The 27,030-nt window shown below is 34.6% G+C and overlaps 1 protein-coding gene across 1 annotated transcript; it reads right to left on the reverse strand.

The window, feature by feature from the left end:
- Nucleotides 1–27,030, reverse strand: GNPDA2 (glucosamine-6-phosphate deaminase 2). The gene is made up of 7 exons (XM_052642155.1): nt 26,968–27,030; nt 23,828–23,986; nt 19,438–19,539; nt 17,742–17,924; nt 11,513–11,697; nt 5,896–6,070; nt 1–62 (listed from the first exon to the last, which is right to left on the reverse strand). The coding sequence occupies exons 2-7, from the start codon at nt 23,949–23,951 to the stop codon at nt 1–3; spliced, it is 831 nt and encodes a 276-aa protein (XP_052498115.1). The 5' UTR covers nt 23,952–23,986; nt 26,968–27,030.

Below are 27,030 nucleotides of genomic sequence, written 5' to 3' on the forward strand. Positions count from 1 at the left end.
TCAATTTCCTTCTTTCATACTGTACAGTGGGTCCACAAGTTTATTGTGCACATGCATTAAACCTTAAAGAAAAAAAGCACATTTCTAGTTTTATTTTGAACTGTATCTCATTTACTTTAGAAAAAGAAAGATTTAATAAAATACAACGTATGTTAGCTCCCACCTAATACAAAATAGTTGCATTTATTGGAAAGATGCAAACAAAAATGTTTTAGACTGTTTAGTTTTCCCTTCTCTAGAGGATCTTCTTGACCCAGGAATCGAACCTGGGTCTCCCATACTGTAGGCAGATTCTTTACTGTCTGAGACACCAGGGAAGCCCCCAGTACAAAATGGCTGTATTTATTGGAAAGATACAAATAGAAATGTTTTGGAATGTTCAAACTACCTAGCAAGTATCAATTTATGGTTATGAAATCGTAGATCTAGAATGGGGTACAGGTTCTTTGTAAGTAGTAACCCAAAGTAACAGCAGTTTTGGCTTTAGAATTTCAGTATGACAAAATAACAGATTTGAACACTAATTACATCTAAAGTTTATTGAGTTTGACTCTCTGAGAAGCTCAGAGTCAAACTCTAGTCACACTCTACTGAGGAGCTCAGAACTGTTGTTATGTTAGTTCTCCAATATATTACCCTATCCACTCATCTGGCAAATTATTTTTCACTATTTTTACATGGGTGTTTACAATAGGGGTTGATGACAGGTCACTCAGACAAGTTTACTAAAACAATGTAGTAGATAACCTATTAATTTCCAAGTAAATTTAAATTTCATCTTATAATTGGCATGCTTGTAAACTCTCCTTAATTATTAAAGCTTCTTGGGGAAATCTTCCAGTTACTCATGTCTTTGGGGAAGTAGATGATCCCAATTAATCAACTAAAGATTTTATTTGGAGGTCAGAGAAATCAGTTAAATTTACCACGCTGTTAAGAACATGGAGACTGGGGAAAGGGACTAATGTGGTTTTCTTAAGAAATGGAATTACTGGATTGAGGACACAGGGTACTTGCTAGTAAGAAAGTGTTCTTTATCAAAAGACTACAGATTCACTCTAAAATTCAAACTGTGAAGACCCATTTTTAAGAGCTAAGGGACATGTAAAGAACATTAAGGTCCTACTACATGTAGTAGGAGAAAGATCAGGAGTGGAACAGTCCTGAGAGAATTATTCACTAGTGCAGTTGAAAGAATGTTAATTACTCAACAGCTTACTTCAGTGTCTCATGAGCACCTCAGACTTGTTGACAAAGTCCAGATCCATTTTCCCCTTCTATACCATTTCTTTAAAAATATTAGTATATGGTATTATCTATCCTTTGCTGAGCTGCTAACGCCAGACAACTGAAATTCACAGGTGATGTTTTTTCTTTTAAACTCAGGAGCAAGACTGGTTGACATTCCTTTCAAAATACATCGCAAAGTAGCTATATTCATCTCCACAGCTGGTTGAAGCCACTTTCCTCTCTAATTTTACGACCAGCTCAACACCCTATTTGCATACTTTTCCCTTGTCTAATTAAAGGAAAAAAAAAAAAAAAACAAAAACTAGATTATACCATTCCCCTACTTAAAATTCTCTTATTGCTATGGTCACTTAGAAAATAATTTAGATTTTAATCTATTGTCTTTGTTTATCCTTCTGATCTCATGTCCTTCCACTTTCCCCCTTTTATGTTACACTCAACCCTGGCTTTGTTGCTAATACCTCAGAAAGGCTAAACTTGGTCACAGTGCCCGGTCTTTATATTTGCTGTCTCATTTAGCTGGGAATGCTCTTCTCCCTGAGCAAAGCATGATTTTTCTCCTTTAGGCTTACTGGGTCTCAACTTTAGAACGACTTGCCCTCAGAAAATAAACAGGTTCAGGACCTTACATCTACTGCTCTAAATTCTGGGTCTATAAAGATGATGGATACATGGTGGAAACTCAGTAAACATTTACTTTAAAAAAATCTGTGAAGGTTCAGTGAGATGGCTTCTGGGAAGCGTTTTTTTTTAATATAAACAAAATGAATTTAGAACATATATTGTTAAAAAGGAGAAAGGGAGAGAGTGGAGACCAAGATTCTGTAACTCAAGGTCCTTAAGACTGAAAAGTATCAAGAGCAGTGGCAGAATGGCTAGACATGGAAGGATGCTTAATCATTAATGATAAATTTAGAATCTTGGAGGTAAGACTGGAGGGACTGAAGTTAAAGTGTTCCATGCAGCTGGAGAGAGATAAGGGTCAAAAGGTTAAAGTGAGTAATGGGAAGAGTTTGAAGACATTAAAGCAAGGAGCACAATTAACCCAAGAAATGAAAGAATTATGTATAAAAAGAACTAAACTAAGCAAAGGCACTTGATTGGTTCTGCCTCCACCTCAGGAATATGACAGCTATTTAGCTATCTGGCTTTATATATAAAACGAAGTAACCTCTGCTCAAAAGTTCAAAATAGAAAGCAAGGTACTTAGCATAGTGCATTAAAGTCCTATAATGATGTTTGGTTTCTATGTCTTAGATAATGTAATTTCTAATACTTGAATGTTTCTATAGTGACAGTTCCACAAGTTATTTAACCTTCCCTTCCATGCTTACCAGTGCTTTGAAGATAAAATGCCTATGATAAAATCCATGAGAATGTGGACAAACCAACAAATACTTTATTTATTTGACTGTTTCATGCAAACTATTTCTGAAGCTAGATTTTAAATTACTTATTTACTGGCATGTGTTATTTGCTCAAAAAATGTTAATACATAAGAATATTTTTCTCAGGGCTAATAACTCCTCCATTATTCTTTTGAAAGGTCATGACATGTGAGCCCTCATTTGCCTTTTCACTAAATTTTTAAAGTATAAGCAAGCCCCATTTTAGCTTGTACTTTTAAAACAATATATTTTGTTTTCTATTCTACTAAGAGGAACTTTTTCTGCTACTGTGTTAGTTCATCCTTGCACCTGTGCTGTTGATTATGCCATTTTCTTGAAAGCTAAATGCTAGGCATCTTCAACAGCTCTCAGTCCCATCAGCTCAATTAAAGTTTTCTTAAGTACTATATAAATATAAAAATCTCCTCCTTAATGTACCTTGGATTTCACAGTGAATGACATAATTTAGGTCTTAAACTGAAGTGGTATCAGTGTCACGTGTTTATCCATCTACCTGCCCAAGTTCCTAGAATTTACCAAGTGTCTCCAATGTACTAGGTATCCTTTGAGATGCTGAACTAATGCAGTGAACCAAAACTAAAGTCCTACCTTTATGGAGCTACATTTTATTGATATTTTCTCAAATCACTTAATGAGCCAGTTTTTATGAAGAATGCCAACTACCTTCAGGCAGGGAAACTTACACTTCTTTTGAGTAATACCACAGGAGACAATATACTTGAAGGCACTGTTTGAACTCATGTTTCCTGGCTGATGACATTAACTGGAAAATATAATTTACATTTCCCAAAAATGAACATTAAAGGGTAATTTTTTATACTGCAAAAGTTATCTGCTCATGAAAAAAATTTACCAGATAATTATCTCTAAATAGAACCAATCTTATTTAAAACAAGATTTAACTGAAAAGTTTACAAACAGTATGTAAAAAGCAGCAAAGTGGAGACTGGAGAGATCTGAGAGGAGACAACAGAGACAATGGTAATCTCAACCATGTAGTTTAGAAGATACAGGTCTTCTAAGGTATCAGCTCTTAGAGGACCATTCTACTTGATATAATTCACCTACCATTTGCTTAAAGCTTTGACCATGGTAAGAATACATCAGAGCTTAGAAATGCACAATGTAAAACATCAAGATAAACATTACAAAGCCAACTCATAAAGTTTTTTTTTTAACTAAACACTAAGATAAAGCAACTTGTACATAAGATGACTTGTACATAAGCTAAAGCAACTTCCTATACAAGAATGTGATAAAAATAATTGCCATTTAAATCATAAATAGAAATAAGTAAATTCTAATGAGAATGATGAAAATGTATAGACTTCTGACATGCTGCCTGAAGAAGAAAAGCTAAATATAGATTTTATGGTTTGGTTCAATCTGAACTCATTCAAGGTCTATCAAGCTATTGGAGTAGGGCTTAAAAAGGATAAAACAAAACAAAATGTTCACCATGATGATAATGTCTTGAAAATATATTACTTCAAGGACATAGCACATAGGTTTTATTTAAAAAAAAAAAAACTGGAATAAAACAAATTAAAATGTTTTCCTGTGATCTACTTATATCTTTCAAACGATATATACTGAAATAAACTTCCATTTGCTAATGAATTTTATTGATTTAGATGTAGTTAAGATTTCTTTAGGAGCTAATAATTAGAACCCTTTAAGATTCCTGTTGACACTTTTAAAGGGATGGCAGAAGAAAGAATAATGGTATGAATGGTATTTGAAGAATTAAAGATAACTATGCGATTCGTTTCCCCCAGTATATCTAGCAATAATATAATAATGAGGACATGACAAATATATAAAATTACATTTATAACATGTATATATTTATGAAGTCAACCATTCTACCTTGTATCAAAATCCCTTACTGTAAAATGAGGTCTATATATAACCCAGAACAATATCTCCAATCCATTTTTCTCCATATTGAAGGAGGCATCCTGACAGAGGCTGATGTCCTGAATCTCTTCAGAAATATGTTCAGCTTCATAATTTGTAAGTGACTTAACATCCCTACTAAGCCTGTTAATTCACCTATAAATGGGATTATAAGAGTAGCCATGTCATACAATTTTGAGAATTAAGTAAATCAGTAAGTATATTATGTTTAAAATAGTGCCTGGTAATATAAGTATTGGCTGTTATTATTTTCTGATAAAAACCAGACTGATCAGACAAGTATAGGGGGTTTATCTGGGAATTACTTGTGCTAGAAAACGGCAATGTTAAATGAATCTCCTCTAAACTTGCATTAAAGTATGTGGATATTGAAGACTGCTTCTGTTAACTTTGTCAAGGAATCTAATAGTTGTGATGAAACCTGGACTACATGGAAACATATGGGTAAAATGCCATCAAGAGCTCTATCTCATTCATAACCCATAACTGAGCTATTCTCTGTTTTTACCTGTCAAATTACTAATTACAATTTTCAGTTTAGTTTGGTATATTTGTGACCTGGTAAAAAGCTGGTAATTTAACTGATAAAAAAGTGTTCAACATAAGGGAAACATTTAAGTAAACTATGACATCATATAGCCATTAAAAATACTTTTGAAGAATATTTAGTAAAACAAGAAAATTCTCACAACAGGTTAAGTGCAAATACAAAGCTCTATATCTATGATCAAAATTTCATGTTAAAAATGAGACTATTTTCCCTGTTTGCCAAACTTCATTTGTACTACAGTCAAGATTTTTTGACATTCACACACTCCCACGAACCACGAGTTACTGATTTCCTTTAAATTGAATTTTCAAGTTATTACTATATTTCATGAATATGAGATGCTGAAAAAGTATAAGACATGCTATTATTTTATGTACCACTAAGGAAAACTTGCTACCAAATAAACTATATGAAGTCAACTTTAAACATCCCAATTTCAAATTAGATAAATGTGAAAAAAGCAGTATCTTAGAGCTAATAAAATACAGTAACCTCTTTAACCTTGTCAAAGCAATGATATCCATGAAATACAAGTTTGGTTGGTTCAGTATATATTTTTTCTAATATATATTAAACACCTAGTTATTAGAGTAAAAAGATTAAAAATATATTTTCATTCATATATCACCAGTATACTAACTACATACTTTGTGAATTACTGACCTATATATATGACTAATTACATCATATTCAGTCACATTAAGTTTTAATTGTTATCTACAATGGAACATTTGCCCAGTCTACTTTTGAAACTTCAATGCTCACCTTTAAAGTATTTCACAGTTTTAACTCTTAATTCTAAAGTAGCATCTTCATCACATACAAAAATAGTTCGGGGATGCTGCTGGAAAGCTGAAACAGTCCACATGTGATTGACTCCTTCTTCTATTGCTTTGTAGAGAGCAAATGCCTTGTGTGCGCCTGTAATGAGGATCATTACCTGAAAAATCATGAACAATTCTTAAAACACGTTCAAATGACCTAGAAGCTCTATTTTTTAAAACAAAGAATTTAGCACCGATATTTTTCTGAGGATTGAAATAAAAATAAATAGCTCCATATTTCTTCATAGTCCAAGATATTTATTTCTACTCTTTAAGGTAATAGGCAAGCACAAAGTAAACAAAGTAAAACAGTATCTTGTAATGGAGTATTACTAAATATACCATAATGCCTATGATATTTAACACATATAATAGTGATGTGCAGAAGAGACCTGGGAGAATAAGGAAAAAGAAACAGGCTGTTTTGTAAAAGCAGAGTTACATAAGTTACATAACCAGGAATGATTTACCAAATTGCTCTAGTCCAGATATGTAATAGATATTACTTTGGAAAAGCAAAGGACTCTAAAACAATAGATATTTTAAAAGTAATCTAGAGTCTGAAGACTGTTCACTGAATAGGTTCTATATAAAGCTATTTTGGAACAAAACTAGATTGAAAGAAGGATTCAGAATCTACTTAAATACAGGAACTATCCTTTTTTTCTCTTAAGACTCACATGTGTTACATAATTGAGACCCATCCTTAGGTACAGAAAACCCAAGCTCTTGGTCGCAAATCCCTAATAGCCTATAAGATAATTCAAAGAACATGTACAAAAGTGAGTAAGTGTATAGATGTCTGAAAGAATCGTTTCTTTAACATCTTTAGCAGTAACTCAATCCTATTTTACAAGTTAAAAGTTTATGAAATAAACCTTTAAACATTTTTTCTCATTACAGTTGTTAACTAAAAAATGAATGTTAAGGTGGTTTTAATTCTAAAATATCTATAACAATGTAAAAATTCTATATTTCGTATTTTACTGCCAGACCTTCTAAAACATGGAGGAAATTAAAGATTAATATACCAGATATTATTGTATTTCTTTTATCAAGATTCACTACTTTCCATTTTGGAGCTATATCTTGAAAAATATCAAAGCCCAAAAATGCATTTACAATGTGTATGAATTGTACTGTTTTTATCGATACTTGTTCTTAAGTATAGAAATCTCAGTTCAGTGAAGAATTAATATGCCTATAATTAAAGGCATTTTTAAATTAAAAGTACCTATGATTAAAAGCATTCTTTTAAACATTAACAATGCTTGATATAATAAGGTAAGCACAACACTGATTAGTGGCTTTATTAATTAGTTTTCCTTACTGGAAATTAAAGACACAGGAGTTAAAACAACAACAACAAAATATTCAAGTTCTTTGCTCTGTCTTCTATCCAGAATCTTTGGAATTAGAATCAGGGGCCGTTAGGTGACTATTATGCAATCTGGCATAAATCCTTATACTATCATTTGAAAAGTCTCTTTAAAGCAACTTTAACACCATTAAATGGGAATATGTAGTGATAATTGCATGATAGATATTTACTGAAATGGACATTAATTTATTTCAGGAGTTTTAAGATGATTTGGTGGTTTCAAAGTTAAACACTGAACTTAGCACTTTCTATGAATCATCTAACTCCTCAAAATAACAGCATGAGATAAATACTATTCTTATTTTCCTATTTTATAGATAAACTGAGGCACAGATATTCAGTACCTTGCTGAAGGTCTTGGTAAGGCTACTATATAAACAAGAGGTCTGATTCCAGCAACCACATCCTTAACAACTACAATAAGACATATATAACTTTTTAATTAAGAATTATGAAGACATATCTGGAGAATCAGGAATTGAAAAACATTGTTCTCATAATGTAATCTGATGTTGCTAATGTGACCATTTCTACTCTATCTGTTCCACTATTTTTCAAGGAATAAGAGAATAAGTATGAACAAGATTTAAGAGTAGCTCCTGTCTGAAACCAAGTCTTTAAGGATAAGCAGAAAAGGGGGCATTTCAGACAATTATGGGTGGTCCATAAAAAGCTATAAATTTGGTACGGCTGAATCATAGGGTAATGAATGGAAGTGGCTAAAAACTGACTGAAGTTTGATATATGAGCCTTTTCATGCCAAACAAAGGGGCTGGATATCATCTTGTGATGAAGTAGCAGGGAATCAGAGACACATTACATACACAAGTAATAACTAAATTATGGTTTTTTTTTTTTTTAATGGGCTATAATATAGAGAACGGGATAGGTAAAGAAAGGAGATAGGCATGAAGTTTAGGATGGGTTTGCAATAATCCTCAAAAATAAAAACTGATACAGACCAGAAGTAAGGCAGTTCTGATGAGAGCTGGTCACTTATCTCTAAGTTAAATGGTGGAATGTGGTGACTGGTATGATGTGAAGAAGCCTAAATGACAAAAGTTTCAAGCTCAGATAATTTTCATGGAGAGTGCTGCTATTCACCAAGGGAGGCAAAGACAATTTTGGTAGAAAGATGAATTTTGAACAATTAAAGGAGTCACTTGAAAATATGAATTCTGCAGCTTCAGAAAAATAACTGGCTAAAGATTGGTAGTTATCACTGTATTGAGGGCAGTTGATCTTTCTGGAATAGTACTAAATCTACTGAGAAGAGTAATACAAAGTGAGACTGCTGTTGATGTGTTAATTAAACAAACAAAAACATGCACACAAAGAGGTCACTGAGAAGACTGCCCAAAAGTGTGCATACTGGATATACAGTGCTAGGATGAGAACCCAAGGCAGATGGAGGACTGACTGAGAAAGAATGGCCAGGAAGGAAGAACAGTAGTAGTTTTATGACAGAAGAAATAGGAATAGATGATGAAAAAGAGGCCCAGTAGGGTAAGACTTGTAAAAGGAGGATGGTTTTAACAGTTAAGAAATCATTGGTGACGTCTCATATTCAGTAAGTCAACAAAATAAAAAGTGGATTTTTAAGTTTTAATGGTCATCACAAAAATAAATATTCAAATTATTATATATAACAACTTTAAAGATGCTGCAACAGTTAAAAACAATTTTGTGTCTTTTCTTTTGAAATTACCTTAAAAATATAAGCATTATCTTTAAATATATCTCAGTAAAAATAAATTTTAATGCTTTGAGGGTAAATTTGGCTTTCGTCAAACACCCGAAAGTTAGTAAAAATCAGATCTGATAGGTTAGGGAGATAGCCAAGCTGTGGATAGAACCAACCTGTCTAAAATGAATTATGGGCAAAAATAACTCATTTAAACTGTTTCTAACAGTAACTGAGTATATGTGACAGGCAGTCTACTGTGTTAGATATATATAACCCAATAACGCTTGGAGATTATAAATTAGGAAAAGATAATAAACAACTAAACACAAAAAACAATTATAAACTGCAAAAAGTGCTATAAAGACAAAACAGAATAAAAGACAGTAATTTTGATTATGAGGATTATGGTTAGAAGAGGGAGCTCTGAAAGCTGAAAAGTGAATGGTGTTATTTTAGCTAAGCAAGGACTAGAAAAAGTATAACATTTCACAGTTAACATCAGTGTAAGGCCTCAAGCTAGGAAAGGAGTGAAAATTGCGGGCAGTGACCTGTGTGGTTCACAATCTAGTATATAATTCCTAAGTCTTAAGAAATCTGTAATAACTTACAGGTGCCACTTCCAACATGTGTATGGAAGGTCCTCATTATCTGAGCTGCCCAAATGTGAAGATACTCACTGATGCACTGAAGACTTAATCTCCCAGTCAAACCTACTTTCCACTCAACAGATGCATCTGCCCCACACATGGATCCAAATTTTACATGTACTTGCAGTTATTGGAAATGACATTGAAGAATAACTCACATCAGAGTTAAAACTACTAGCAGATGAAAATCTGTATGCATTAAGCCCATTAAAACTGAAGATAAGCACATCATTAAGTATAATCATGGGATACTTCTTCTTTCAAAAGAATGTTATGAAAAATCTAGCAGCATTATTTACAATAGCCAAGACAACAGGAACAACCCAAGTGTGCATCAGCAGAGGGTTGGTGTAAGAAGATGTGGCTTGAGTGTACACACACAAATATTACTCAGCTATTAAAAAAAAAAAAAGAATTGGTGCCATTTGCAGTAACATGGATGAACCTAGAGAAGAATATCATACTAAGTGAAGTAAGTCATACAGAGAAAGACAAATATAGCATTCATATGTGGCACCTAAAAAATAATACAAGTGAATCTATATAAAACAGAAACAGATTCACAGACACAGAAAACAAATTTGTGGCTACCAAAGGGAAAGGGGGATAAATTAGAAATATGAAATTAAAAGACACAAACTGTAAAACAGCTAAGTAACAAGGATTTACTCTATATGGAAATGATCTGAAAAAAATATATAACTGAATCACTTTGCTGTACACTGGAAACTAGTACAATATTGTAGGTCAACTATACTTCAATTAAAAAAGAATGATATAATGATAAAGCATTAAAGCCCTTAGGAGAATGATGAAGCCCTAGTAGTTTTGTCATAATTTTCTCTATAATCATGCTGGGAATAAATACTATGAAGTGAATGGTATCATGTAATTTTGTTGGAAAACCTGAACAAAAGAAAAAAAAAGTCTGAAATAACTCTCTTCTAAGAATTAGCGTAAGAATTGCATTATAACTTAAATCTTGCTAAGTGTAAGAATCTTTTTCCATAACTTTGAGTTTTGTATTTTAGAACTAAGATTGCTCTGAATTATTTTCAATTTATTTACTATGAAAAAGGTCTTTTTCATAAACCAATTATTATTTTCACATGAAAAACTCTTACATTCTGAATGACAGTTTTGTTTATGTATTCAAGCCTAGATGTATTTATATCAAGATCAGTTACTTATTCACCATACATTTTCTACACTCTTTCCCCTGAACCTATCCAATCCTGCTGCTAAGGGATGGAGTTTTGGGGTTTCCATATAATTTAACTACTTATAACCATGAGCTGACTATAATTTGGTCTGTTATTCTCAGGGCAGGAAATAAAAGATGAATTAAAAACTAAAAAATCTAAGAGTCTACTGTTCAGAACTCTTACCTTCTTAAACATACCAAATTTAGAACAGATCACATCTTAGAGGGGTTCTTTATCCACTGGAAACCAACTAAGCTATGCTTCTACAGTCAAGAAACACTAAATTACCTTCAGCCTCCAAAAGCAGTTTAATGTTAATTAGAACTGCATCTTTGCTGTAACAAGTCCTTTCCCAAAACTATATATAAGTGTGATGTTAGGACCTCAAACTGTGAAACAGGAAGAGGCAAGTGAAGCAGTACCTCAAAAGAGGTGGTGCCTGATTTTTAATTTCCAGCTCCAAAGACTTAATTTACTTGAATTCTAAACATGGCAATGAGCCTGACAGCAATTACTGAAAGCTAGACAACAATTTATATTGCAAATATGATTAAATCAAAACCACTTATTTGACACTATAATTTCTCCAAAATCTACAAACATCAAAGGAAAAACATCAAAGAACATTTAATTCTTACTTCTCTAGCATCCATCACTGTCCCCACACCAACTGTTAGAGCCATAGTTGGCACTTTTGATAAATCTCCGTCAAAATATTTAGCATTTGCCAAAATGGTGTCCATTGCTAGAGTCTTTAATCTTGTCCTTGATACTAAACTGGATCCTGGCTCATTGAAAGCAATATGACCATCTGGACCAATTCCTTTCAAAAGAAATACATACATACACACATATACACATAGTTAAATAAGGTTTCTCACATAAAGTAAATAAGTTTTCTCCAACTTAAACATGATTTTCAGACCAAAGAAATAGTCATAAACACACTTACCTTGTTTTATCTGACAGCTGAATTTCTAATGCTATAGTAAGATATTTGTTCCTATATTTGATTCAACAAGTATTTCAATGTTTTCCATATGCTTAGCATTGAGCTAGCATGATTCTAATAGCAGCAAAATTAAATATCACTTTATATTAGAATAATACTTTACAGTGTATAAAGCATTTTTCACATGCATCATCTCAACATCAGACATATTTAACAATCTTGTAATACAGTCAGATTAGGCATATCTATTTACCTCATCTCCCCCACCTATTTTTTAAACTCAAAGGAAACTCTGATGCTCAAGAATAATATATGACTTATTCAAGGTAATAATTTAGTAAATAACTAAGACAAAATTCAGTCTAAATCTTCTGATTCCTAACCTAGCAGTCTTTATAGTCACAGTTTAACTTGCTTGCTTCTTAGTCTAGATAGAGCAGTTAACTACTGGCCCTCTCTGTAGTACAGCTTCCTCACTTATAAAAATGTCTACATCGGACAAGTTATTATCTAAGGCAATAGTCTTCTTCAAACTTTTAAAAAATGTAACCTATAGCAAGAAATACACTTGACATTGCAATGTAGTACACATATAAATACAATTAAGAACCGCATGAAATAATACTTACTAGGAGTCATTCAAGCTACTTTTGATTCCATTTCATTTCATTTACAAAAGGGAAATGCTGAATGTGACTGACCATACTGATTTCATAAGCTAATAATGTGTGACAACCACAATTTGAAAACACTACTTTGAGGAGATCTACTACCAGCTCTAATACTCAAGACTGTCTCTAAAATATAGGTAAGAATATGACATTTCTTATTTGAAGGAAATTGGAGGTAAATCTTTTTATAAAATCAAGAATCTTCCTGTGTAGTTATTACTAAATCAAGTTTTACATACATGGACCCTACTTACTAGACAGATTGCTGGCAACTTCAATCAAAAAATAAACCCACAAGTTCTCCAGGTCAAAATATCTGTCATACTTATATTCTGCATATTTAATGATACATAGGCATATCTTACTGATTCTTAATACATAATTCTAAAAACTTCCCCAGGCTACAACAGGTAAAATATGACAAAGAGTAACCTGGTTTTGAAGGAAGAAAGAAACGAAAACCTTAGGAAGCAGGTATCAATTTATTTAGTTGCTAAGTCATGTCCAGCTCTTTGCAACCCCATGGACTGCAAAAAGCCAGGATCTTCTCTCTGTGGGATTTCCCAGGCAAGAATACTGGAGAGGGTTGCCAATTCCTTACCCAGGGGATCTTCCCAATCCAGGGATGGAACCCACATCTCCTGCATTGGGAGGTAGGTTTTTTACTACTGAACTACCAGGGAAGCCCAAGATATGAACTACCAAAGCACAATGTATGCTAAGTTGCTTCAGTCGTATCCGACTGTTTGCAAACCCATAGACTGTAGCCTGCCAGGCTTCTCTGTCCATGGGATTCTCCAGGCAAGAATACTGGAGTGGTTTGCCATTTCCTCCTGCAGGGGATCTTCCCGACCCAGGGATCGAACCTGGACCTCTTATGTCTCCTGCATTGGCAGGAAGGTGCTTTACCACTAGCACCAGCTGTGAAGCCCTTAATCTAAGGAAATCTTTAATAATACAGGATTAACTTTTAATCTAGTACATAAAGCCCAGACCTATATGTGGTTAATATGCATGCTTTGTTTCCACTATTAAGTATGTATGTATGTACTTGGGAATTTTAAACCATAGATATGTCTCTCTCTAGATTTGTAAAACTGTTCTGCCTTTCCTCTTCAGTATAAATCTGCCCAGATACTTTTATTTATTTTTCTCTATAGAGGAAAGGATAGAAACAGGAAAACAGAGTTCTAGAAAAAACAGGAAGTCCTCCAAGATCAATTCTAGTGGTCTCACTGGTGATTTGAGTCATACAGAAGTGTACAGCAAAGCTGAAGTTAACTACAAAGGCTCCTGAGGGAGAAGGGTCAATACTGTATATTCCCTTACTGACCATGAGTAATTACCAAAAATTGAACTTCCGGATATAAAACTGTATTTTTTAAATGTTTAGATTTTTTTTTAAAAAAAAGCTTTATCAAATTTTCTTTAAAATAATCATCAACTCTAAAAACCATGCTTAATTTTTATTCAATCTTTGAGTCTATGCTAAGATATCAACACCCCTATGAAACATCCCTAAAACCTCTGAGTCCGGGTTGTGTGTCTTCCCTGTGTCTATAGTTCTGTGGGCTAGAAGGTAAACTTCATGAAAGTAAAGACTTTTTTTTCAGTACTATATCCTGATAGAACACATGACACATAGGAGGCCCTCAATAAAACAGATGAATAAATGAAAGGAGGTTGGTATTCTTTGGTATGTTCAGTATAGTTTTTTCCTCCTCCTTCCCTGCTCTGATCCCCTTACAACAGGGCCTAGATCAATTATAACACCCTATATCTCATCTCTTTTAGGCAGAACTGTTGTGGTCTAGAGATAAGTACTTGTGCTAAGCTGAAACAATCAGAATTTCTCTCTAGAAATCTGAAATTTGACCAAGGGATACAAAAAGAAAGAAGTCATCTAGAGCTGAGGCATTTGATGATAACACTACAGGAGAGGCTCAGGTGAGTCCCTGCTTCAGTGATCTGAAGCTCGTGGTTCTTGTTCTTCTAAAGACGTATTTTTTTCCAACTCTAATATCATTTCTGTGAATTACTCCATAATCATCCCAATAAATTCACTTTTGGTCCCATTAGTAGATTACAGTTACTTCCAAATCAAAGAATCTAATCATGTAACCGAAGTAGAGGGTTACAATCTTCCATTGTCTTTTATTTTTACCTTTTAAACACAAATTATCTTAAGATCATTTTAAAGTTAATAATGCATTTAGAATCTATTTGTAGATTTCCATGTTTGTGTATTTTATTGTTGGATCAGAAATTGCATGATACTCCTTATTCTTTCTCCCAACACTCTCTCATCAGAGGAAGAATTTCTGGCAATGTATTTCCTCCTTTCTCCTATCTATAGAGGGATAGGAACTCTTGCTCCGTTTCCTAGGAGTGAGCAATGGTGGGCTACTCTGAAGCTCTTCTCTGGTCTTACTATTTCCAATTCAGAGGGGAGAAGTAGGCAACACCATTCTAGCCTCGAGCCCAACCTGCCATCTCTAATTCAACTTTACCTTCAATAAGGCTGATATTTTGATCCCATTTGGCTCAGTTCTTAGTGTTTTTATTAACCAAACCCTGGAACAAAAGAAGGGTAAGTGGTAAGACCCAGATACCAAGCCTCATCTTGAAAATCCAATGATAACAACCTAGATCAACAAAGGTAAAGAATCAAATGAGATTCTTTCATGAGACACATCCAATAATGGGGTATTCCAAACAGGGAAAAGTCCAAAGAACATGTGATAAGCCAACCCTTCATTCTCTACATACTGTTATACGTCCCTTGGATGATAAATATGAACTGTCAGACCCTGGATTGGCCCATGACTACAGTGAAGGTGTTAATGGAAGAGGAAAGGAAATCTTAGGTTTGTTTTTGTTTTTGTTTTTTTTTTGCAAGGGGAGAACTACGGGAAGTTTAAGATAAAAACTGTTTCAAAAACAAAATATTAAGTCACTTTTAGTAGTAAGAGTCATTAATAAACATAAATAATTATGATTATGTGCTATTAGTTTCAAAGGGAGAACTAAGGTGGGTTATTTGAGGAAATGCACCAAAAAATTTAGCTAAAAAGAAACCAGAAGTGACTTAAAGCTATGAGGAAAAAAGAAAGTTCTCCTACAAGTATCTGAAAAGCAAGATTAAACGTTAAACATTACATTAAGCTAAAATATTTTCTGCAAAGTAGGCAAAGGGAAAAAATGGAGTTAAAAAGTTCTTATCAAGTCTTTTCCCCCCAGGAAATTCTATTTCCTGGCATTAAGATCCTAAAGGATTTGTCACAAGAAGCCTTATGTAAGATCAATAAATTAACAGGAAAAAATAAGCCCTCCATTAAAGTAAAAAAAAAATACTATTTATGTTATCCATGTAGTCATTTTTTAGTACTGAAGTTTTAATAACTGCTATATCTTTTTGTGTAATGGTATGAGTGAAAAGTCGCTCAGTCATGTCCGACTCTTTGTGACCCCATGGACTATACAGTCCACGGAATTCTCCAGGCCAGAATACTGGAGTGGGTAGCTGTTCTCTTCTCATATAATGGTAAATGAGTGAAAATGCTTCTTGACATAACTGAACAAGATAGGTATATTATTTTACAGTAAATTTACCTTATTTTGGTATAGAGTTTATAAAATCTAAAGAATACATCAGTAGTGCACACAAACATTTCAAATGTCTACTGCCTTGCCTTGGTATTGGTAGGTTCAAATGACAATTATCCCAGAATTGAGCCATATGGACAAAACTAGAATGCAAATATTTTCCAGGAATACTGAAGTAATATTAGTAAGTTTTATTTAAAACATAGATATTTTCTATTTTGAAAAGTAAGAGTCTAACTTGAATTCTTGCTCAAATAAAAACCATCCCCTATATTTAAAGCAGTAATTGATATCAGTTCTGCTGGGTAGACAACAATTTCTTCAAAGAGAAAAACTTCATTCTTGCCAGATAGCCTTAGAGGTAAATCAATAAAACAGCGGGACATTCAATACATTAAGAAAAAATTACTTTACAAACTATACCTCAGAGACAAAGAGTAGAGTAACACTTAATGGAATGCCAACTATATACCAAGCACTTCACTAGGCATTTTACACATTATAAAATGGTTAATTCTCATCAATTTTGAAATGGTTAATATTAATCCTATTTTACAAAGGATGAATTATACTTAGTTAGTATACTGAACTAATTTACTGAAGTCAATAAATTTCCCAAGATCTTACAGATAGTAGGTGGCCAAAACTGGATGCTAGTTTTTGTCTAACTATAAAATCCAATTTTCCTCAAAGGCAACCAAACACCCCAAAAATACCCGACCACCTCAACCATAAGTTAACCTCAATACAGGTCTAATTCATACAATTTTGAGCAGCTTCTAATAAATCATAAGACATATCTAGATCTAACAGATATGTCTACCTCTAGATATCCAGTGTTAATTTAGAGCTTTTAGTATGTCTAGATGAATACTAAAGAATCTGGCAAAAAAACAATTTTGGTTTCAGTTTACATGATGTTGTACTATTCAGATGCTTCACTGTGATGACAGAAAATTATATTGTCATTACAAAGGTAGAGACTCTTTCACCTCTCTTCAGTGGTAGATCAGGAAGACAAAATATACACACACATATGTATACGTGGGTGTGTGTGCAAATGTGTACCTAGAAATTTTAAGTGGAACTTAAACATTTATTTAGATCTTATTAACACAATTATAAAGCTCAATTCATACTAGCTAAAGGCTGATGATAAAATCTGACATTCTTGACACATTTCTTGGTGAAATGAAGCAATTTAATGGTCAGTAGAAAAATGTTAAAATCCACCTGTACCATATGCAAACTTTTAGAGATTTAATGCTGTAATCTGATAAGAAACCTGGGTTGGAATTTTAAAGAAACAGTAAAAGAATTAGAGTATCATTTAGGAAAAGAAACACATCACTCCTTTTCTAAGATGTGGTAAAGTGTCAGTTCTAAAGAGGTAATTATAAGACTTCAGCAGGGATTAGGAGCTATATCTCAAGCCACAATTTAAACAATTCCCCCCTGCAACATTAAGATTATTTTTTGATGAATATAAAGTAAAACAGAAATCAATAGCTAAATAAATGGGTATTACAGGCAGTCACAGATGTTCTTTACATTACACGAAGGTAAGTTTTTTTTTTTTTAAATTTAAAGCACCTAATCCAAGTTAACAAATGACTAATGACAAAATGTTTTACGTACCTCCAACAAAAAGATCAATTCCTCCAGCTTCTTTTATTTTCTTTTCAAATGCATCACATTCTGCTTGCAAATCTGTAGCATTCCCATCAAGGATATGAGCATTATTAGGATCTATATCAATATGCTTAAAAAAGTTATTCCACATATAAGAATGGTAGCTTTCAGGATGATTTCTAGGAAGTCCTAAACACAAAGTTAATGAATAAAAAAATAACTATTTTCAGAAATAAATCTAAAGTTGACTTTTCTGATTAAGCCACAAATGCTATTTATATATTCTATGCCATATTCAATTTAAAAGCATTTTTATATGGAATAAATGCGTATTATGTCAGGCATTATTTTAACCACTGTAAATGTATTAACTCAATCAATGTGTACAACATCTGTGGAACTACTAGTATCAATCTCACTTTATAGATGAACAGAAACACTGAAAAGCTAAGGCACTCTCCTAGGGTCAGGGAGCTCATGGAGGGGCTGGAACACAGAAGTCTAGCTCATGTGCATTTAATCACTATATTCCACTTCTCAAATACAAAATTTAACTAGTAAGACTGATTTATGTCTTAAATTCAATATAATTAAGTGGCTGCTGCTGTTAAGTCGCTGTGGTCGTGTCCGACGCTGCGATCCCATAGACGGCAGTCCATTAGGTTCCTCTGTCCCTGGGATTCTCCAGGCAAGAATGCTGGAGTGGGTTGCCATTTCCTTCTCCAATGCGTACATGCATGCTAAGTTGCTTCAGTCATGTCCGACTCTATGTGATACTACGGACAGCAGCCCACCAGGCTCCTATGTCCACAGGATTCTCCAGGCAAGAATACTGGAGTGACTTGCCATTTCCTTCTCCAAATTAAGTGGTTACACAACTGAAATCTTTGTCCATTTTCCTCTTCTGTTATTTCTGTTTGCCTGCAAGGTATACTTAACTATGACAGTTCTTTGGCAATCAAGCTACTGTTAAAAATAAACACCTATAAAATGTAAATGTTAACACAGAGTTCGTATGTTTCCAGTTCAGCAAGTTGTGCTTAGTTGCTCAGTCATGTCCGACTTTTTGTGACCCCATGAACTATAGCCCACCAGGCTCCTTCTCTATGGGATTCTTCAGGCAAGAATACTGGAGTGGGTTGCTATTTCCTTCTCCAGGGGATCTTCCCAACCCAGGGATCGAACCATCATCTCGTGTGTCTCCTGTACTGTTGGCAGATTGTTTACCCACTGAGCCATCAAGGAAGCACAAGCAAGTTAACAATCAATAAATTATAAAAGCTTCAAGGCTACAAATATAAATAGCCTTATATTTGAAAAAATTTTACTAATTACTTTACATACATATTAATTACTTTATCCCCACACTGGTTTTAACTTTGTTTTGAGGGAAAAAGAAAAAGAATGAGAAAAATGTCAATGAACTGGCTCAAAGTTGATGGAGCCAGGACTGGTAAGTAGCAGCTGAAGATGAGGGCAGAGCTTCTAATTTCCAGTCCCACGGTCCTTCCACTGTGTCATGCTGTCATTACATAAATATAGACATTTTTACATAAGCTTCCAACCCCACTACAAGGTGATACATTACACTCTAGAAATATATTCATTCAAAACAATTTTAAATAATATGTTAATATTCTCAAAATATATTCAATTTAAAATATAACATGTCCAAACAATACATTCAAACAATATAGCTTACCTACATATTCATCCATGTTAAAGGTCTTCACGTATTTAAAAGAAAGGTCTCCATTCTTGTGATATTCTATAAGTTTTTTATAACATCCTAAAGGTGTACTCCCTAAAACAGATAAAGATTCCATTTTCTAACAGTCTAATTTTTAAAAAAGTGTATATTAACTTTATTCTCATCTTAGTTAATAGTATTTTATACATATTAGGCAAATGATTTGAATATGAATACATATTCAATTAATGAATAAATGTTGAACTAGTCTCTTTACAAGATACCCTAATATTTTAGGAAATCAGAATTTACTGAATAAAGCTGAGAACCTGTCAGCTTAAATTACAGCTTGGAAAATTCTTATATTGTCGGCTATCTGGAATTAATGGTGTATATTCCAAGAGTAGAAACTTCTAGAAAGCACACATTTGAATTAAAAGAAAAATAAACATCCCACTGATAGAGAAAAAATCTTTATCTAGGGAGGGATTTGTAGCACAAACGATATGTAAATAGGTCAAGTGTTGACCATTTAATGAAATCAAAGGGGAAACCAGAGCTGAGTTTAAATATTGCCTCTACTTTCAAAATAGAAAGCGGCAAGGATTGAGTGAGGAACCTTATCCTTTTTTAACTGGAATTCCTGCTTCTCATTTTGTGTTACTGTCAACAAATATCAGCTAAAATGTATAAAGTAAAATGGTTTCTAGGAAATGGGATCTTGGCTTTGGATACTTCATTTGAGCTCTTAATGTTATTGTTTTATAAATGTGATTCTTTCATATGTTTTACAAAATTAAGATCTGACTGACAAGAGCTCCATGAAATGACACAATAAACATAAGTGAATTCAGCACCTTGCGGATGTTTTTCAAAATTGCTTCATTTTTTTAAACTACAAATTCAAAGACTAAATTGACTGCATTCTTATAACATTCTTACAACAAACAACCTGGCCCACACAATCCTGGTCACAGTACTGGATTTTTAAGCCACCGACCATCACAAAATAAAACACAGACACATAAAGTTTCCATTCAAGAAGCAGGGAGAAGTATGGCAGAACTGAACAGCATCTGGCAAAATAAAACAAACAACCAAAAAACAACAACAACAACCACAAATACAGAAGAAATCTGGAGTAGTAAAAAAAACTGCCTCTCACTTAAGATGATAGGATAATAGAAGTAGCTAAATATCACACAGACAGGTTCAGAGAACAGAAAACTAATAGGTTTTCTTAAAGTTAAAACCACAAATTGTTTTAAATTGTCATTAATGATTTAAAATTTATGTTGTCAAACTTTCTAATTCCTTATCAAAGAACTACAGCCCACTAACATGAGACCAGGATAAAAGATGGACAAGTATACTTTTCTTTCTTCCTTTCTAGGAACGTAACAAATTTTCTGCGTCTATCTTTTGATGTCAAGAGAAGAGTTATAGGACTCCCTCCATAATTTAAGAGCATATGAAGAAAAATGTGATGACAAAAATACATTCATTTTCTACTTTTTAATCAAAGTGGCTGAATAGAAAAAAAAACAATGAAAGATATGATACAGGGTAAACTGGCGAAATAAACTTGATTTTAATATATTTGCTTTGCAATACTCATTTACTAACATAATTATTTCAGTAAGTGTTTACTATGTTTCAGATAAAACAAAGATTAGGACTCTTTCTACCATAGAAGGACTCACAAGATATGGATAGACAAGTACTAAATAACCATAACAGAAGGAAAAATATTATAAAATAAACTATAAGAGATCTGGAGAAGCATAACAAATCAAAGGAGGAAAGACTACAGTCTTGGTTGTTGAAAGGAGGATCAAAAACGGCATTTCAATGGAGTCTTTGAAGAAGAGGTGAAATTCCCACAATCAAAGAACGGGGTAAGTCTTGACTGAAAATAGAAAAAAGATGGGGGAGAAGGTTCAGAGATGACATCTGTATGCCCACCATGTGCTAGATGCTGCGCTGGTGTTTCCTATGTGAGCTAATGTAAGTCTCACAAGTCTGGGAAACTGGCATCATGTTTCCCATTTTGAAAGTGAAAGAACTGAGTCAAAAAAATTAAGGAATGTGTGAAATATAACACACATGGTAGTGAAGTCAGAGATTTAAGAGATTCTGCCTGGTTCTGGAGCTCACAAAGTTTTTATTGTACAGCACATTAGCAACACTAGTGAAAGGAAAGCCAGCAAGACAGGCCTGTTCTTGCAACTACAAGCAGTCTAACTTGCCTACCATGATTCAGTGTAAGGGAATGGTGGGAGTTAAATCTGGGAGGCAGCTCAGGCCCATAGCATGCAGGCCCTTAAACGTTATGCTTGTCAACATCACTTCAATAAATACGTATTGAAGAGATATTCCCCAGGACTGTGCTTGACTGTACTTGTATGGGTGTGCATGCACAGTTGTGTCCGACTCTGTGACCCCATGGGTTGTAGCCTGCCAGGCTGCTCTGTCCATGGCATTTTCCAGGCAAGAATACTGGAGTGGGCTGCCATTTCCTATTCCAGGGGATCTTCTCCACCATGGAATCAAATCCGAGTCTTCTGTGTCTCTTGCACTGGCAGACAGAGATTCTTTACCACTGTGCCATGTGGGAAGCCCCAGAATTGTGCTTGGTGCAGCATAATTATAATACAGCATGTTATTCACAATTACAGAAATGTATGTTCACATTTCAAAAGCACAGGAGTGAGGATGGGGCATGATTAACACTGTCGATGGTCAATGAAGGAGAAAAGAGAAAAATGTTAACAGAAGTTTTTCAGAGATCAACCCGTGGCAGGTGTATTACTAAGCAGTTATACTATCCAAAATAAAGCAAAAGGGTTGTATATTTAAATACACACAAAAAATGTTTAGCATTGCTAGTGTTTATGACTCTGAAGTCTTTCTGTCCCCACACTCAAATTACTGTTTATTGCTTCACAATTAACACAGAGTGATTAAGGCAGCTAGTCTGAGCATGGCCTAGGTTCACACAAGGCAAACTGATACAGAGGTCTTATTTAATCACTACAGCTCACATATCAAAACTGTGGGTGTTAAAGGGCCCACTTCCAGTGTACAAAATTTAAAAAAAAAAATCGCTCTTTGCCATTCTCACCAAGAACTACTTCCATGGACCAAAAAACAAAACAACAAACAAAAATAACAACTTGGTGAGTCAGAGTACCTTTCATGGAAATTATGCAAGTGAAAAAAATTATGATGGTAGCTTTTATGGGTTGACATGTATGGGGGACGGAGAAAAAGGAGAAAATACTGTTTAAATAAAACACATTTATGAGAATCTTAAAGTTATATAGTGTTTACAGTATATAAAGGACTTGCTCTCATATGAGCTGAAAAACAACTTTGTAAGCTATTAATTTCCTTACTTTCATTAGGTAAGGAAAACAAAAATCAGGGTGTAGAATAAATGCCCTGCAGTCATCAAAACAATAACAGCTCTCATCCCAGAACCAATACTCTTTTCTATGGAAGTCAAAACATCAAATAAAAGTACCACGGTATCAGTGACACTTGGTTATTTTTAAAGAAAAAACCTTAACAGAGAACTAAATCCAGCAAAATATATAATTAATGCTTATGTTCCTTCTGTCATGAACACATCAGTCTTCAATTTTTCACTGATAGTATTTATAAAATAGAAAGAAAATAATCACAGAAATAGCAAAGAGCTAATAAGATGATATGGAGAAGGAAATGGCAATCCACTCCAGTACTCCTGCCGGGAAAATTCCATGGATGGGGGAGCCTGGTAGGCTACAGTCCACGGGGTCGCAGAGTCAGACACGACTGAGGGACTTCACTTTCTTTCTTCCACAGTTCCCTTTTGGAGAAGGAATTGGCAACCCACTGCAGGGTCCCTGCCTGGAGAATCCCATGAACAGAGGGGCCTGGTGGGCTACAGTCTATGGGGTTGCAACGGACATGACTAAGCAACTAACACACACACACATACAATAAGATGATACGAGGTAAAATTAAGAGGCAATAGGACATACTTTAGGTACCTCTTAATGATCAATGAGAAAGCTGATCTCCCAAGAAATTTCTTGAATCATGAAAGCAACCCCTTTAAATACAAACAAAAAACTACTAGGAAAAAGGGACAAAAAAATATCATGACCCTTACTTGAGCTATATTTCTATATTTCCTTTTGCATTCTGGAGTGGTAGATGAGTCAGAATTTTAACCAAGAAAATAGTAATGGAATTTAGATACTAGATATGGAGAATCTATATCTATATATTTGACTTTATATGCTAATATGTTAAATCAGTGATATGACAAGAAATAAAAAGGAAACATTCTACCAAGGAAAATCCTTCAATCTCAGAACCTTGAGTATCTAACATGGAAAAAATGGTATATTACCTGTTGGCAAACCCAGTGTAAAATATCTGTCTTGTCCAGGTCTGAACTGAATGATCCGATTACAGATATATTTGGCTGCCCATTCACTAGCCAAATCATAGTTATCAAGAATTACAAGCCTCATTATGGTGACGCACAGCTTCCAGGACAAGTTCAAACCTGAGAAAATTTCATTGTAGAGCACTTTAAGTAATTAGCAGATAGTCAAACAGAAGCATAATACACTGATGGCTTTAAAAAGGATACTACTTAAGAAAGACATGCATGTATACAAATACAATCTGTACTTTTAAAATAGCAGTAATAGCTGCTCTCTACTGAACAGACTTCAGGTGCTGGGCAGTGGGCTAAGTCAATTAAGTATAAATATTAATCCTTACGACAAGCTTCTAAGGTAAATACAATGTCCAGTTTCAGATGAGTAAAGGGACTGACACAGTTTAAGTTCACATACTTGTTAAGTGACAAAGTCCAATTTTTTATCAAGGCAAATTTACTATAAAGACATCACACTGCAGTCTCCACAGGGATACTATATAAAGCAACATAAAACAAATCTAAAGGCAAACAAAGCAGCACTCATTTATTGATTGCAAGTTAATGGCAGTAATGATTACTCAGCACCTTATGCATTACTTACTAAAATCCAGAACTCTCCCTATGAATGATGTAATAACCAAACCTCTCTTCTGGTAAATAATGCTTTTATAAAAGTAACACCTGCACTTTAAAACATTTCAATCAATACGGAAAGGTACAAAGAATCTGAAAAAAAAAAAAAGAAAAAAAGACCCAAATCCTGCCACCTCGAAATAAAGTTCATTACTATTAGGTATACATCATTCCATACATCTATATAATGCACATATACAAATGGGATGTATAGAAATTTCTAACCATGGTATCATACTAGACATTCTATTTTTAACAAAAAGCACTTAATTTTCTGCCTTCAACAGAAGCAAAACAAAATAAAGTTAACTAAAAACACTGCAGATCTCCAGTCAAAATAATTCTTCACAAAAAGCAATTTCAGTTCCTAGAAGAATATTATAAGGTTAAGAAAAAATATTATACAAATATTAAGAGAGAGGAGTCACTTTAAAACTGTATGATTCCATTTTGGACAATATGGCTTGACCTGCTACCATGAAATACGTGAAAACTGTTTTCTTCTACTTCTGCCCACCCCCTGATTTCTGTAAGATGTGTTATTTTTATATTGTCTAGATTTATAACATTTACACTGTGCTTTACAACCATAATTTCCAGATTTTAATTCTTAGTTTTGTATTTAAATGGATGTTACACCAATTCTTTCACCAGTCCTGAATGCTGAATTCAAACTTTACATAGAGTAGTAAATCAAATTCTTTACATTGGTGGGAATAGGAGGTCTTATAATAATGAATACACTGAATCTAAATATGTCCTTAGGAACATATGATTTAGAAATCTGGCATAACAAAAACTTACAATCGCCGTGATCTAGAATTCTCGCACAGTAATGAGATAAACAACATTTACAAACAATAATTCACACAGTAAGTCCAACAAATGGACTTAATTCAGTCCAGGAAATGGACTTGGCCTCTATTTAAACTCATTAATAACCTAGTGGCAGAAACTACTTCAAAGTTACACCAAGGAATCAGAAACATTTCCAAGCTGTTTTCACCATCAAGAAATAAAATTATTTCTAATAAGAATATTCAGCAAAATGACTACTGATAAAAAGAGGAAAAAAAAAAAAACCTGTAAGGTGAGGAGGAACTGTCATGAGAGTTTTGGGGGCATGCTATTTCTTTTCTCAGTTCAACACACTTGTGAGGGAGGGCCTATTAAATACTAAGCACTCAGCTCTGTAGACACATAAATGACTAAGATAAAGATCCTACTATCAAAGGGCTTAGACTCACTTAATAGTCTCTGGTGTATTAAAAGAACTTATCATCCTCATTCTTCAGATATAGAAAACTGCAACTCAGAAGTTTATTACCGAAGTTATAAAGCTATTAAGTGGTGGAGGGTCTATCTGACTGAAAGACACGTGCTCTGCAAAAGTGTCTTATAAGGAAGAATCACTTAGGATCCCTGTTAGAAAGATTCCCAGGACCTGTCCCTGGACATAGTGTTGCAAAAGATCTGCAACGGGATCCAGGGAATCTGCACTTACACAAATATCACAGGTGATTCTCACAATCAGGATAAATTTGGAAAAGAACATCATACACGATGACTTCATTGTACAGAGGTTCAAGTAAGCCCTTCAGACCAAGTACATCGTTTCCTTAAACTCTTCCGTGTGCCCAGAGTTCACTTCCAAAAGTCCCAAATGAATCACCTCAGAAAAGTTGAATGTTTTTGCCACATGTGTTCAGATTTTTAAATGTGTCTTTTCCCAGTTTTCACCAATCCTCAGAGATCCAAACGGATGCGGTCCTCCACCATCCTCTAGCATCTTGACTCTACAGCACTCAGAAAATGACACAGCAACACCTCTGTCCTCATCTTTCTCAGGTGCTGATTCACTTTGGGTGTGCATCCCTTCGACAAAGAGCTGACAAACACAAACCTCAGAACTTTAAAGCTGGGTGGGAACTCCTGCACAACTTGGGTTACACAGCTATTTTATTAGTATCTATACTAGAATCTGGAATCTAAGCTTCCAGAATCCCTGCTATGCGTTTTTCCCCTACCACACACTACACCTGACCTCAAAAAACCTCTGAAGCGCGGCCTGGAAGGAGGCCCTCTGGGAACGGGGGGTCCAGTCCCGACGAGGGGCCAGAAAAAGCAGCGAAGGCTGTGGTCCCCGCCGCGGAAGGCGAAGGCTGCAAACCCAACCTCACCTGCCCGGCTGCTGGGCCCATCACTCCGCAAACCATAATGAATGCAAATGAGGATGACTATCGCGCAAACAAGTGTCAGGGGAGGCCCCCTCCCGGAGGCTCAGTTCCGAAGAGGATAACCATAAGTTAGAGGGAGACAAGGCTAGGGAACACTACGGCCCTCGCCTCGAGACTTCTGGGAACCCCATCCGCCCGGCGTCCCCGTCTCCGCATACAGCCCACCGGTGGAGGCAACGACCAGGCAGGTCCCCGCCCGACTCCCTTCTTGGTCCTTCCCCGTGGGCTCACCTGTTGACCCACTGGCTCTTCCGACACTGGAACAGCTAGAACAACCAACACCCAGCAACCCGG

This window comes from Budorcas taxicolor, chromosome 6, assembly GCF_023091745.1.
Source record: "Budorcas taxicolor isolate Tak-1 chromosome 6, Takin1.1, whole genome shotgun sequence".
In the NCBI taxonomy this organism is placed as follows: Eukaryota; Metazoa; Chordata; class Mammalia; order Artiodactyla; family Bovidae; genus Budorcas; species Budorcas taxicolor.